The following is a 16,126-nucleotide window of genomic DNA, read 5'->3' as shown; positions in this document are numbered from 1 at the left end:
CACCAGGTTTCTGCCACCTAATCTGAAGTCAGCATAATGTAGATAGAGACCCTGATTCCAGCGATGTGTCACTTATTGAGCTGTCTAGAGTAGTTTTGATAAAAATCAATGTTTAAATCAGCAGTAGATTACCCTGTGGAACAAATCAGATATGAGGCTTGATTTTATGTATTAGTCAGTCCTCTGAATCAGAATACATCACTCATTTTTTTTGGAGTGCTCTACTTTTTGAGATAATGTCCAACTGCCCACATATGAATTTGGGATTATTTTTGCTCATCAGCAGTATGAATTATAGAATAAAAAAACGGATTTTTGTGTACTCACCGTAAAATTGTTTTCTCTTAGCCATCATTGGGGGACACAGGACCATAGGAACCTTGGGACCGATCTCCCAATACCATCAACGGGGAGATCTTTGCGCGTTTTCAGGGGGGGCTTATCGCGGCCCGCGGGGGGCGGGGCTTAGCGCCAAAAGAGCACCAAGAAGAAATCAGTGTGCCCCCCCTGCTGTCGGCAGTAAAAAAACGGCGAAAAAGGAGCCTCTGTGGCAGTGTGTCTCCCCCTCCCTCCAGACAGCACACAGCTACCAGTAGATTATCTCTGCAGGAGTCCCTGTAATCAGCAAGGGACTCCCCCCTCCTCCAGCCAGCACGCAGCTAGAGGGAATAAACACCGAGTTTATGAGCCCTGGGAGCCCTCCCCCCGCCACTGTTAGATTATCTCTGCAGGATTCCCTGCAATCAGCAAGGGACTTTCCCCTCCTCCAGCCAGCAAGCAGCTATGGTGGGAATAAAGACTGTAAATTCAGCAGTCCTGGGAGCCTTCCCTGCTCAGTCTTTCTCCCTTTGTCTGGGAAACCAGTCAGGGGGGATCTCACCTTAAGGCTATGTTCGCACGTTGCGTTTTTTACCGCGTTTCTGCAGCGTTTTTGGCAGCAGCGTTTTTGGGCAAAAACGCATGCGTTTTTTGATTTCCAGCAAAGTCTATGGGAAAAGCAGAAATCCTGTCTGCACTTTGCTTTTTTTTCTGCAGCGTTTAATTTGCATATTTGTGGTCAAAAACCATGCTGAAAAAGAAGCAGCATGTCAGTTTTTGCCATTTCTGCAGCGTTTCCTTAACATTGGAGTCAATGAGAAATGGCAAAAAGCAACCAAAATCACAATTCCTGCGTTTTTCATGCTTTTTACCTGCTTTTCAACTGCGTTTTTGGCTCCAAAAACGCATGCTTTTCTGGCCAAAAATTAATGGGTTCTAATGTTCCTTTACACACACATAACCGAAAATTTAAATGTAAAAAAATAATAAACTTTAGCTATTTTTCTGTTAAAATGTGCATAACCACTATTATTACATTAAAATTGATAATTTCCCATATAATTTTATTAAAAGTTAATTTTATACTTTTTTTTCTCTTTTTTCATTCTTTTTGACTAATTCAACTTTATTTCTCAGTGTCTTGATCTCAAAAACGCATCTGCAGAAACGCAGGTGAAAACGCAGGTAAAAAGCAGTAAAAACGCACTAAAAACGCGGTAAAAACGCATGCGTTTTTAGCGCTAAAAAATTGTCAAAAGCCATTTGGTCAAAAACCAAGGGAAGGAAAACGTGCAGAATAAACTGCAGGTACTCCGAAGCAACGTGTGCACATAGCCTAACACTGCCTCAGTCCAGGCAGTGGACACAGCAGGCTGACTCTGCTATTTCCAAATGGAAGTGGAAATAGCAGAGTGGAAATAGAGTCAGCCTGCTCTGTCCGGCCACACAGGTGCAATGTATCAACTCAGAGCCTGCAAAGAGGGGCTGAGGAATTGTGCCTCTGCCCTGGGCTCTGGAAAATCGGTGTCTGTGGGACCCGTCGTCCAGTAAAAGGCAGCCCAGGATCCAGCGTCGCAGGAGGGGGTACGTGGAGGCAACACTCCACGTTCCTGCCCGTTGATGGTATTGGGAGATCGGTCCCAAGGTTCCTATGGTCCTGTGTCCCCCAATGAGGAGTCAGAGAAAGATAGTTTGTAAGGTATGTGACAAATACTTAAATGCACATTGAGTTTTTAAGTATTAACCGCTTCAGGACCACCGACTAAGTATACGTCGGTGCTTGCTGGGCTTTGTGCAGAGCAGACGCATTTTAACAGTCGGCGATCAGGAGGGGATCGTGACCCCCATGCATGCTGCCATCGCCGGGTTTCCAGTCCAGAACGGTAGTTCTGCCCAAAGACATCACCAGGACCTGATTGGATCTGGTTCTGGTGAAGTTAACCCTTTGCAATCATCTATGTGCCACGATCAATATCAATCGTGGCACATAGATGTTTCGGAGGAACAGAGTGCTTCTCTTACCTCTTCCGGCTCTTCTGTATCACGATCATGGGGGATACGAGGGCTGTCATGGCAACTGAAGGTCACGTTATGACCTCCAGGTCTGCCATGTATGGATGCCTGTCAGCAGGACGGTCTGATAAGCGATCTGCAGCCTGACACTGCCTGTATAATGAATTGCTATGCTGCTGCTTTGCAATCCATTATACCAGCGATCAGACAAAGAAAAGTTAAAGTCCCATATAGGGACTAAGTAAAAAAAAAAAAAAAAAAAAAATTACACCTTGCAAAATGTAAACTCAAAAATTATACCCCAAAATATGATGAACTGTGAAGCTTTACAATTTCCTAATAAAAAAAACAAAACAAAACTTATGTTTCAGAAATTGCGCTGATGTAAAGTAGATATGTTACATGACATAACTTTCTGGTTTAAGGGTATAAAAATGTAAAAACAAAAGTTTGAAAATTGCTTAATTTTTGCCAAATAGCCGATATTTTCACAAATAAATGTATCGTCTTAATTGTCCCTTTAAACTGTAGTACAATATATTTCAAGAGAAAAAAAAAAAAAAACTCAGTCACAGGGATCCCTTGAAGCATTCCAGAGTTATAACCTGTCAAAGTGACACTGGTCAGAAATGAAAAAGTGAAAAAGTTGGCTAGGTCACAAAGGCAAAAACGGGCTCTGACATGAAAGGGTTAAGTGATAAGGCTTACTGATGAAAACCGGCATATAACAATATCGATCAAGCGAATGGCTGTTTATGATAGTTCTAAGTGGAGCCTAAAAGGTGTGCTTTTACTCAATGGAAACAAATATGGATCAATCACAATAGGTCACTCAACTAAGATTACTGAAGAAAAACACAATTACTCTGCTCCTACAGAAAGTATCATACCACGATCACCAGAAGCCAATCTATGTGGATCAAAAACTGGTGAACATATTCCTGGGACAGCAGATACACCAAGTATCCCTGATTTCTCTCGCACTTGAGAAAATCCTGGCCTCAGAGAAAACATGGTAGTAGGAGAAAATGTAATTGCAGAACCATTGGTTAACTGGAATAAGATCATTTTACCACCACTGCACATGTAACACAGCAGATTGTAAAGGCTCTAAGGGTATGTGCACACGTTGCTTTTTTTTCCGCGCGGAAAAAAACGCACCCTCTGGCAGAGGGGAGAATTGTAAACAATGCTTTTTGAGAAACAACGCATCGAAAACGCATGCGTTTTTCATGCGTTTTTCATGCGTTTTTTTAGGTGCGTTTTTTAAGACTTGTCAGTGTTAATAAAGTTGGTTGAACACAGACCTTTGGAAAAAAAACCTGTGATGTCATTTCCTTCTCCACATTCTGTTTGGATAAATGGGAGGGCTTGGAATGGAAGGAGCACCATTTGAATTTTGGAAAAGTTGAAATAAATTTCGCGCACCATGTCACATTAGCAGAGCCCCTTGGGTACCTATACGTCAGAAAACCCCCACAAGTGACCCCATTTTGGAATCTGCACCCCTCAAGGATTTTATTCAGGAGTATATTAAGCATTTTGAATCCACAGCTACTTCACCCAAAATGTTGCTGTAGCAACAATATTCTCCCTTTTAGGCCCGTTTCACACGTCAGTGAAAAACAGTGACGTTTTTCACTGGCGTGTAAAACACGCACATGTCCCTGCGTGTGCCGTGAATCACAGCACACATGGGTTGTCTAAGTGCAATCCGGGCTCCGTTCTCCGTGGCCCGTGATTGCACTTAGAGATTCACTCACCTGCGCCCGCTCCCGCTGTCCATGGTGCTGATCGCTCCCGCGGTGCAGCATCCGGCCGGCGCTGACCCCCGCAGCAGCTGCTTCCGGGTCGGCTGTGTCGCACATCATGAATATGCGCGACAATAATGAGCCGGCTCAGAAGCAGCAGAGAGAACAGGCTGCAGAGGACATCGCTGGACGCCGGGTGAGTAAAAATGATTTTTATTTTAAAAGCACTTTTTTTCTGGCACGTGTTTCACGGACCACACCACTGCGTGGTCCGTGGAACATCAGTGATGCCAGAAAAAAAATGGACATGTCTCCGTGCGGCAATCACGCACACGCGGGTACGCCGCACGGAGACACGTGCAGTGTAAAATCACTGACGTGTGAGCAGACCCATTCATTAGAATGGGTCTGCGTGTGTCAGTGATTCTGGTACGTTTAAAAAAAAGCACAAACGTCCCACAATCACTGACGTGTGAAACAGGCCTAAGGCTATGTGGCCATGATCCAGCGACACGGCATCCAGTACACAGTGTCAGCCTCCTGCAGAGATGTGAGTGTTGTCCACGGGAGAACGCAGCTGGCCATGCCCACGATTTGGGTTCAGGCTGCTGTGGAGCTCTATGCTACCTGCAGAGAACACTCTCGTCTCCGCAGCATAAATTTACATGCTGAGGCTCAGGAAGCCACGCCACCGGTCAGTTTATGCTGCGGAGAAAAGAAGCACAGTGGGCATGAGATTTCTAAAAATCCTTCCACTGTGCTTCTACTGCACAATGCAGCGTTATGGACGCAGGGAAAACACTCTGCGCCCAAAACGCTGCAAACCCCGATTGTGGGCATCCAGCCTAAAAAGCGTCAATGGAGGTCAAATATATATACAACGTTCCACCCCCCCCTGCATATTCTAAGCTGGCACCTTTAGTACCTTTCATGTGGCACTAAAGAGTGCCTAGCCTAGTTTTTATCACAAAAACAAAAAAAAAAAATGGCGTGGGGTCCCCCCTATTTTTGATAGCCAGTCAGGGTAAAGCAGACAGCTGTAGCCTGCAAACCACAGCTGGCAGCTTCATCTTGTCTGGTGATCAATTTGGAGGGCTCCCCAGGTGTTTTTTTTTTATTTATAAATAAAAATAATAAAAAAAAAATAACATGGGGTCCCCCCAAATTAGATCACCAGCCAAGGTGAAGCTGACAGCTGAGGTCTGGTATTCTCAGGGTGGGAAGAGCCATGGTTATTGGACTCTTCCCAGCCTAAAAATAGCAGGCCGCAGCCGCCCCAGAAGTGGCGCATCCATTAGATGCGCCAATCCTGGCGCTTCGCCCCAACTCATCCCGCGCCCTGGTGCGTTGGCTAACGGGGTAATAAATGGGGTTGATACCAGATGTGTAATGTCACCTGGCATCAAGCCCAGCAATTAGTGATGTCACGGCGTCTATCAGACACCCGACATAACTAATTGACAGTAAACAAAAGCAAAAAAAGACAACAAAAAATTTTTTATTAGAAAAAACAAACACTCCCCAAATCATTCCCTTGTTCTCCAATTTAATAAAAAAAATGGGTCCGCAGAAATCCATTTGGATGTCCCACGTCGCCTCTGGACCTTCTAGAATATGGGGGCACGTTCAGGGAACGTATCCCCCATTTTCTAGGAGGGCAGACCCTCCATTTGAGGAGAGTGGGTGCAAAAATCTGCACCCACTCTCCCCGGGTCACAGCTGCAGAGTGCCGAGCAGCCAGCACAGCTCTCTGAACACAGTGCTGGCTGTCAGCTGCTCTGCTCATGTGACCGGCCGGCGTCTGCTGTGAAGGAGGAGGGAGCCGCGGGGGATCAGCGCTGCGACCGGACAGGTATGTATGACACCGGGGGGAATTGGGGTGAACGGGCAGGGCCTGGGGGGCATTTTTCTGTCGCATGTGTTATTGCACATGCGACAGAAATCATAGGAGCAGGGCGGCCGGTGCGCTACTGTGCGCGCGGCCATGTTGGATTTTCGGGAGGGGGGGGGGGGGTCGGGGGTCGGGGCGGGCACTTTGGTGACACCGGGGGCTTTGCCAGGAAGTGAGGCCAACAGGAAACCTCTTGACCTCACTTCCAGGTTAATGCCTGCGTTCTGGCGTGCCGACAAAGCCCGCGGACCGCAACAAAAAAGCAGGTCCATGCGGCGTAGCTGCGTTCTGACCCCACATCATTGATTTCAATGGGGGGAGAACGCAGCCACAACGCACAAAAGAAGTGACATGCTGCTTTTCTTTCCGCACCGATTTTTGGCATCCAAAACGCTGCGGAAAGAAACGCAGCGTGTGCACTGATTTTTCAGCTTTCCCATACACTTTGCTGGGAAAGCTGAACGCATGCAATTTGCCACTGAAACGCTGCGGTTCAAAACGCAGCGTTTCCGCGGTAAAAAACGCAACGTGTGCACACAGCCTAAAACAAAGTGAGAAGATGCTTTGACTACATCCGCAGAATATTTCCAGCGCTCACCATGGAGAAGCTAAAAGGCAGGTATTTTTGACAGTCCTCAAATCAGAGGTCTCAAAAGATCCACACTTCAAAGATTCATTGAACGATGCTGAGGCAGATGCATGGTATCCTTCCACTATAGTTGTACAGAATTTTCTTGGGAAATATAAAGTAGATCGCTTTCTTTCTACTAGTTCAGTGTAACCATCTTCTGTCACCTTGGCTGTATAATGAGTATCAAGGTGCATTATATCCATAGCCACTTGGATCTTTTCCCAGAAAACCTTGGTAAAGTGAAGAGCAAGGTAAACTGTTCCACCAAACTTTAACAACTGTAGAAGATAGATATCAACAGCACTAGGATACCCACATGATGGCGGATTACTGCTGGTCTTTTCAAATTAATTGCTCCAGCACAACTCACTGCAGAAATCTTTAATAGGCTGCTTTTGCCAAGTATACTAGTAAATGAACAAATGTCTCAATGACAACTTTTTATGGATGTTAAATTATGTCGTGATGTAAATTCTTCATAAAAAATATACATGTATGAATTTGTTTAGAATAACCAAGGCTGCAAAAAATCTTAATTACTCACCGGTAATGGGATTTTCAATAGCCCATGACAGCACCACCTGAGAGAAACAATTGACCCTCCTTGAGAACCGCCATGAGCTCCCTGTAGTTGGAGGACTGTCTGACCAACTGAGCGTCCCAGGGACGATGAAGCACCGGTTGGCGCAGATGGGCACCCCACCCCCAACGGCTGGCATCCGTGACTATTGTGTCCGTGACTGGGGAAAGCCAAGGAACACCCGTCCGGAGGTGAGAGGGGTCCTGCCACTAACCCAGGGAGTGCAAGGTGTCTGCAGACAGGGTCAATTGTTTCTCTCAGGTGGTGCTGTCATGGCCGGCAGGGAAAATAACGCTTAATAGACAGCAGTCCTAGTTTTTCGATCGGTTGTATGCATAATCATAGGGTAGATCACATCTCATTAACTACAGCTGATGGTAGAAACAAGGGCAGTTTTAAAATCAGAGAACCCGAACTAAAAACACAGGTTACATTTCTCATACACCAATTTTTTCACTCCTCAGTATTATTATATGACTAATTGATCTGCTGTATAACCCCGTCCACACCACTGATTGATAGTTTGGCTGTGTACACTATATATAGGCAGAAAGCTGGTAATAAGTGGCAAGGGCGGGGTTATAGAACTCCACATTCAAAACTGCTAGATATGCAGAGATCAAAAGGACAGCAAGCGACATCGCTGGAATCAGCATCTCTGCCCCTATTTTAAGCTGCTCTCAGATTGAGGTAGCACAACACCTGGTGACAGATTCCCTTTAATACTATATAATTGAGTACTACTATATTTCAGCACATTAGCTAAACTGCTGCTCTTTTATGAATGCTAGCTGAGGGTTGGACTTCACAAGAGGACTAGCACTGCCACCATGGAGTTTTCAGCCGGCTACAGCTGCCATGGTAATTCATTGACAACCACAATCATGTTGGGCTAAGGGGTGCTGGTGCACTGGCATTTAAATGGTTAATAGCGCAAGATCCAGAGAATTCGGTTTACAGGAATATGCCAGCTGTATAACAGTTGGCATATGCCAGGTTCCCCGCAAATATGATACATCTTTACATTATATGATCATAAAAAAGGTTTAGCAAAGCAACATCTTTCTCATGTTGCACCCGCTTTTCATTCTCTAAAATCCTCCCAAACAAAAACAAAAACACAAACACAGAACTCAGCTGCCAATTTTGTTTTGAAGAAGAGCAAACACTCGGAGACATCAGACTAGTTGATAGTGAACGATAAAGCACAGGGGAGGAATGACAGATAGAAAGCATGTAAAGCATGCATTTTCTTCCAAACTGGGAGTCACACCAATTCAGGTTAGAGAACACATTTTACCAGATCAGCACAACATGTACGTACATCATGAGTTTCTGGTCATCAGCTACAGATCCAAATAGGGATTCATGTAGTAAGTGCCACGAAACATCTTCCACCACTGCAGTATGTCCTGTAAAAATGGTCTTTGCATCAACCACCTTGCCCTCTTTGGGCACTGCACTGATATCCCACAAACAAATTGTCTGCAAGTCAATAAGAAATAATAGTGTCATATTCTGAGGTGTCTTTTTGAGATCACCTATTAAAGTTAAATGTTAGAGAAAGACAGGGCAATGGGAGACATCTTGCACAGCTTGTTAACACCTTCCAATACTTAGTGGGCTCTGTAGACAACATTAGGGTGCTAAAACAGCTCAAAAACCATGTTAGATCTAAAACTTACATGGTCATCAGATGCACTGAGAAGGTTTCCACTAAGGTTAGGATTCCAGGACAATCCATATCCTTCCTTCTGGTGACCACGAAGCCGGAGATCAGGGTTACATTCACCTGAAGGATCTATACAATAAATATGTAAGGAAGGACTTGCTTGACTATAATCACAATATAACAAAAAGGTATTTAAAGCACAAATAGCATTACTGGTAAATAGTGTCGCAATAAGTGTGGAGAAATTGTACAAAACTTTTCAAAGCATTTACACCACTTTGTCATAAAAGCTTTGATTAATCAAGGCCCAAGTCTGCATTAAAAACATTTTGTTAACATTAAGGTATTTATTTGACAATGGAATGCAATATGTCACCCTTGCATTTATTTTCTTCAGAGGGGAAATCAAGGCCACGAATAATGTTGTATGAAAGAGAGAGGGAGAAAAAAAAAAACAAAAACACCCCTGAAAACTTGAAATTGTTCCAGAAAGATGAAGTATTTCTCTTTGAAGTGTATACTGGAACACCACAAGAGAGAAAAAAAAAAAAAAAAAAAAAAAAAAAACACACTACTACACAACACATGAACATTGAACACCATTTCAAAAATGGACCAGAAGAAAAAAAATATTTTATAGAAACAAAGTTGTTTACTCAGTTTTGTCCAGCCCATTTATGGGGTTTTGTATGAAGTTATGTCCAATTTTTCTTTCCCTCATCGTCTGTTTTTTGTATGCTGTTCGAATACACAGGAAGAAAATAAAAAAAGTGTATATATTTTATGGGAGAAATACTTCATTTTCTTAAACAATTTCAAGAGTTTTGGCCATGACTGAACCTGAGAATTGAGCCCAAATTCAAAACCCCAACTGGCTCCATCGAGCAGTAAAAGGGTTTTTCACAACTGGAAAACATGAGCCCAATTCACAGCCCCAAAGAAATAAAAAAATCCAAAAACACAGGAAAAACAAAAACACAAAAGTACAGTCTATATCCCACACCTGCCACATCACAGCGATTTCAGTGTTTATTCCCAGTCGGTGACTAGACACTGTTGTATCACGGGTCTTTTGCAGCCAATTAGTCGCTAACTGGCTGCAAAGAATGTTTAATATAACAGTCCTCAGTCATTGATACCCTATTAAAAAGGTAACTGAAAAGGTGGTAATTAATAGTAAGCTTTCGAGACTACTCAGGTCTCTTCATCAGGCTCAACACAAAATCTGAAAGTCACATACTTATGCCCACCAGGACATAGAATAGAGCAGTAAACAAGACAAGCTATGTGAAGCAGAATGATCAGTATGGGAAGGGGACACACAGTTGTGGCAGTAAATTTTGGAGCAGTTCATAGATAAGGTGTGTGAAAGTTTTATTGTCCTCTGATTGGGGTCTGGTCCAGAGTTGTGATGCCCCCTGATGTTCTGAGCAACTTTCTTAACTTCATGTAAAAAGACAAATCCATGTGACATTCATTCCTGCTCTGTATGTGTCAAAGGTCATCATAAGTTTGTACACCCAGACCCCTCTGTCACTCTGGGATTTGAAGTTTCCTTTCAATACCAGCAATTTCATGTCCATGATGCTGTGATCAGGGTTACAAAAATGTTTGGCCAAAGGTAGATCTATCCTTTTTTCTCTAATTGTGTGGCGATGAGTGTCTTGTTGTGTATAAATATGTGGCGCTTCAGATTTTGTGTATTACGGAGCCTGATGAAGAGACCCAAGTAGTCTACAAAGCTTGTTATTACCATCATTTCGGTTAGCCATTAAAAAGCTATCAACCACTGAGGACTCTTCGTTTTTTTTTAAACATTTATTTTTCTATTTACTGGCTAACATGGTACAAAGATATAGCGTATTTTTCAAATCTTAAGGCTCTGTGCGCACTGGGAAATGGAATTTTCTTGAGAAAATTCCGCATGCCCTCAAAGATTACCGCACCTGCGGTAAAAAACCGCACCCGAAAACCGCATGCGGTTTGCTGCGGTTTTACCGCGGTATTATTCGCGGTATTGCCGCGTGCGGGTTGGGATGCGCTTTATTGCATTCAATGCAATAAAGCACATTGAAGAAAAAAAAAAAAAAAAAAAATACATTTAATTCTGATAGTAGATAGACAGAATAGATAGAGGGATAGATAGAGGGATAGACAGATAGATAGATAGCTAGCTAGATAGAGGACAGATCGCTGCATTTCCCACGGTCGGCAGTGAGTTCACATTACCGGCCGTGGGAAATGACCGGTAATTACCTCTGCTGTCTGCTGCATTCAGCCTGTGTCTGTGACAGTCGCGGCTGGATGGAAGCAGCGCAGGACGTGGATTATGTCGGACCTGTGGATTACGTCGGACCTGTGGATTACGCCGGAGCTTTCTTTGGGGGTGGGTTAATAAAATGGTGAACGAGGCTTGTTGGTTTTATTTAAAATAAAGGATTTTTCGGTGTCTGTGTTTTTTTCACTTTACTTATGGGTTGATCATGTCAGCTGTCTCATAGACGCTGCCATGATCAAGCCTGGGGTTAATGGCGGTGGTCCCCCATCACCATTAACCCCTTGTATTACCTTGCCACCACTGCTACACGGTGGCAAGAAGAGCCGAGGACACGCCGGTATTGCCGCAAAATGTATGCGACAGTGCCGGGGCAGTTGCGGCTGATATTCTCGGCTGCCGGAGGGGGAGTGAGGCGGGGGACATTAACCCTGCCCCTCTCCCTCCACAGCCTGAGAATACCGGGCCGCCGCTGTGTGCTTACCTCGGCTGGACGGTGAATATGCAGCGGAGCCCACATTCTTTTTTTCCTATATTTCCGTTTTATTTCTATGTGTGTTCTATGTGTATGTGTCTATGTGTTCTATGTCTGTGATGTCTGTGATCTGTGTGTCTGTGTGTGTGTTTACTCTCTACTTTGCTTCCTCTTCCTGTAATGACATCACTTCCCTGCAAAACCGCAGACAGGCGATGCACATTACCGGAGGTAAACCGCGAAATACCGCAGGGAATAACGCAGGAAAACGCAGTGAGCCGCACAGAATTTGCTGCTTGCGTTATTCCCTGCGGGATTTCATGATTAACATTGAGTCAATGGAGTGAAATCCCGCAGCGATGTGCGGAAAAGAAGTGACATGCACTTGTTTTTGCTGCGGGATTCCCGCAGCAAAACATGCAGCTGTCAAATTCCGCCCAGTGCGCACAGGATTTTTTTTCTCCATAGGATTTGCTGGTGATTCACTGCAGAGATGTTATGAACATTTTCTGCAGCGAAACATGCAGCAAATCCGCAAAAAATCCGCGGCAAAATCCGGTAAGTGCGCACATAGCCTTAGACGCACTTTTCTTCCAAAAAAGTTGGGCGGAAAATGAGGGGTGCGAAAATCTGAATGTAGCTTACCGGGGGTGTGGTGAAGAGGGTCAAAAGGAGACCGGGGCAATTCTATGTGGTGTGCTGCTCGGCTCTGTGCAGGGGGGGCGGGGTGAGGCATCGGCCATTCTGAAGAGGTCAGCGGTGAGGGCTTCAAATAATAGCGCCTAGAGTCGGCATGTGCGCAGATGGATCTCTCCGCTCAAGCTCTCATCTATGCACACGGCAACTCTAGGCCGCCATTATTTGAAGCCCTCATCTCCGACATCTTCAGAATGGCCGGTGTCTCACTGCCCCCGGCAAAGAGCAGCGCCCAGTGTGTATCTGGGGCCCCCCCTCTGTATAACTCGCAGCATCACCGTACTCCAGTACCGACCTTGCAATCTGTGAACCCCATTCCGCTAATGCCCCCCCTCCCTGGTAAGACCTCACCAGTTTACAAATCGGACCCCTTTTTTATTTTTACCTTTTTTCCCCTCCAAATTTGGCGTGTCTTAATAGTGCGATGACTCTTATAACACGAAAAATACGGTACTTTACCTGTATCTAATTGGCTGCAGCTTTAAAGCTTACCCGTCATTTTTACTTAATAAATCCTTAGTACAAATGAAAATAAGCAACTTTGTAATATATCATAGAAAAATTTGCTTCTTTCTCTGCCAGAACTGATCAGTCATTATCAACATTCTCAATTCTGAGGTAAAATCTGTGTTCAGTGAAGTCTTTACCATTGCTGAGATAGGAGATGGCAGCTGTTACTGATGAGATTCTATGTAGATAGAAGAGAACAGAGGCAGCAGAAATCTTCTTCTAGCTCCTCCCTCTAACACAGAATCTCATCAGTAACAATTGCCAACTCCTATGTAGATACAGTAGGAGAGGGCGGAGCTCTGCCTTTACCTCCTTCCTCTTCCCATCATAGAATCTCATCAGTAACAGCTGCCATCTCCTCTCTCAGTAATGGGAAACTCCTCACTGAATTAACAAGGTTAATAACTAATCAATTCTGGCAGAGAAAGAAGCAAATTCATCTGATATTAGAGTTTATTTTCATGTGCACTATTGATTTATGGAATTCAAACTAAAACAAACAACAGTTAGTTACTCTATTTGATCAGAGCATGCATCCACTGACAGAATATTAAAGGGAACCTGTCACCACTTTTTCGGCCTATAAGCTGTGGCCACCACCACCGAGTTCTTATATACAGCGTGCTAACATGCTGTATATAAGAGCCCAGGCCGGGGGTATAACAAAAAAACCCCACACACTTTATAATATTTACCTAACGGTCGCGCGGTGGGCCTTATGGGCGTCTGTTTTCCGGTCCCGGCTCCGCATCTTTTGGCCATCTTTGTTCTCTAGCCGCGGTGCATGATGGGTCTGACGTCACACACTCGCCGGCATTCAGGTCCTGAGCAGGGGCGCGCTGATCGGCCCTGATCGGGGCAGATGAAAGTATTGTAGTGCGCCTGCGCACGACCGGCGAGTGTGGATGACACCGGCTTCAGAAAGAGGAGGCGCCGGCACCGGACAACGGAGATGCCCATAGGGCCAACCGAGCGACCGTTAGATCTAAGTATTATAAAGGTTTTTTTTATGTTATACCCCCAGCCTGGGCTCTTATATACAGCATGCTAGAATGCTGTATAGAAGAGCCCACTGGTGGTGGCCGCAGCTTATACGCCAAAAAAGTGGTTGCAGGTTCCGTTTCATGAGTTTCAACAAATTTGTAACACAACAAAGTCACATCACCCACCGGGAAATGCAGCACACATCCTTAGAATGGCGATAGTGCAGGAGGAAGGTATGCATGGTTTTTCATTTCTAAGGGGTCTGAAATTGCTTAAGCACTGTCTGCCCAGTAGTGAAAGGATTAACCAGCAAAACTGCATGTGAAAATCCATAACAAAAACTGCACTTATCTGCCCCTGTGGTATAGAATAGTGTATGAATCTGACTGAACAGAAATGTGGGCTTACCTGGTTTGGATGGGTGTTTAGTGTAGTCAAACACAAGAACATCACTGGATGGTGTTTTAGTTGCAATGATGCATGGGTTCTGGGGCATATAGCGAGCTCGATTTACTTCTCCTTCATGGTTTATTTTTATCTCAATCTCTATTTTCCCACTTACTGAACCAAAGCCTCCAAACTCTAAAATAGTTAGAGGGGGAGAAGAAGAAGGAAGAAAAAAAAAGAAAAAAAATAAATAAATAAATACCCAGCATTTTTGCTAAATTTCAAACCCTGCTGGTTAATTTTTTCAAGTACAGTGTTTTATTTTGACAATTTCTACCTGCCCTTGCCTCTGCTGTGACAAAAAAAAAAACAAAAAAAAAAAAAACCCCACAAACCAGTATGAACATGCACACTGAAATTGACAGCCATTTGCTTACAGATAGATGCATCATACAGGGGAGGAATAAAAGGAGGTAGGGATGCAAAAGTAACTACACCAATTATATTCATTGTACATGTGTGAATCAGTTTGCATGTGCTAGATAAACGTTTGGCAATAAAATATGTTAGAATGGGAGTTAAAATGTAATTCGTTAGAAGTTTGGGGGTTCTTTTTCAGAAAGGTTTCGAAAATGTGACAACAGGAAGTACAGCTGCACAGGTCACACCAATAACATAACATTTTTATTTTTTTTATTCATTTATATATAGTGCTATTAAACACAGCGCTTTACATACATTGTGAGCCCCAATGGGGACAGTGTTGCCAATCTAGAGTCCCTATGAGTATGTTTTTGGAGTGTGGGAAGAAACCCATGCAAACACGGGGAGAACATAAAAACTCCTTGTAGATGGTGTCCTTGGTGGGATTTGATCCCAGGACTCCAGCGCTGCAAGACTGCAGTGCTAACCACTGAGCCACCGTGCCGCGGCCCAGTATCCACTGCATGATCATACCATGAAGTGTACCATTTATGCTGCTTTCACACTTACGTTTTGTATCACAGTTGCAATCCACCGCCTTGAGGAATTACGGTAATCGGCAAAATATTTTGCAGGAAACCGTTTATTCCTCATGGACTTTTATTAAGGGCGGATTGCAACTGAAGGTCTCTCGTTGCATCCACCCCGCGGCGCGTCGGTCGTTTAGTGACTGACCGTCGGGCAAGAGGAACCCAGAATGTAACGTTTTTTGTTGCTGTGAAAAAAAGGAAAAAAAAAAAAAAAAAAAAAAAAAAAAAAAAAAAAAACGCACTCCGCAGGATTCCATCAGAATCAGTCAAGAGGCATAATCAATGTCGCTCTATCATTGTGACTGATGCAAAACACGACAAGTGTGGAAGCAGCCCCAGTTGAAAAAAAAAATGTATATAGTGTATTACAACTGCAGACTTGTGGATGAGATTTTGAGTAAAACCTTATCCACATGCTATATTAGCACAATCTATGCAGGACAAAAAAAAAAATAAGAAAAAACAAAATTGACAGTTAATGCAGATTTTAAATTTATGTTCTCAATTGTGCATAGGCAGAAAGCCGCCAATCAATGGTGAAAGTAAGCTCATGTAGAGCTCATCATTATGGAGGACTTTAGTTACTTTAGGATTACCAGTCTTGAAGTGAATCTTCTACTGATAAAAAAAAAAAAAAAAAAAGAAATGATTTCAGCAAAATTTTAGCAAGCAGCTCACCAAGTGACATTGCTAGAAACAGGATCCCTGCCCCTGTTATGCTGCCCTAACCTGGTGACAGATTCCATCTATACGGTGTTCACTTTTTCCTCCCTCAGATTAGACGTCAAAAACCTGGTGACAGATTCCCTTTAGACCAGGGGTCTCAAACAAGCGGCCCCTGAGGCTGCTTCTTGTGGCCCTGCACTTTACTTCAGATGATTAATCTCCGCCGCGCACAGGAACTCTGCAGGGCTTCACCAAAGGCAGATG

At 44.0% G+C, this 16,126-nt stretch overlaps 1 protein-coding gene across 1 annotated transcript in view; it reads right to left on the bottom strand.

Annotated features, from left to right (window-relative positions):
* RBBP4 (RB binding protein 4, chromatin remodeling factor) overlaps positions 1-16,126 on the bottom strand; it is a 40,305-nt gene that overhangs the window by 21,323 nt on the left and 2,856 nt on the right. The window contains exons 4-6 of the mRNA XM_075336169.1: positions 14,205-14,378; positions 8,870-8,985; positions 8,509-8,669 (exon numbers count right to left, since the gene is read on the bottom strand). Of these exons, the coding sequence (XP_075192284.1) occupies positions 8,509-8,669; positions 8,870-8,985; positions 14,205-14,378 (451 nt within the window). The remainder of the gene's footprint in view (positions 1-8,508; positions 8,670-8,869; positions 8,986-14,204; positions 14,379-16,126) is intronic.

This window comes from Anomaloglossus baeobatrachus, chromosome 2, assembly GCF_048569485.1.
Source record: "Anomaloglossus baeobatrachus isolate aAnoBae1 chromosome 2, aAnoBae1.hap1, whole genome shotgun sequence".
NCBI classification, from domain to species: domain Eukaryota; kingdom Metazoa; phylum Chordata; class Amphibia; order Anura; family Aromobatidae; genus Anomaloglossus; species Anomaloglossus baeobatrachus.
Note: the sequence above shows the minus strand (reverse complement) of the source record. Positions and strands in the feature narration are given on the sequence as shown.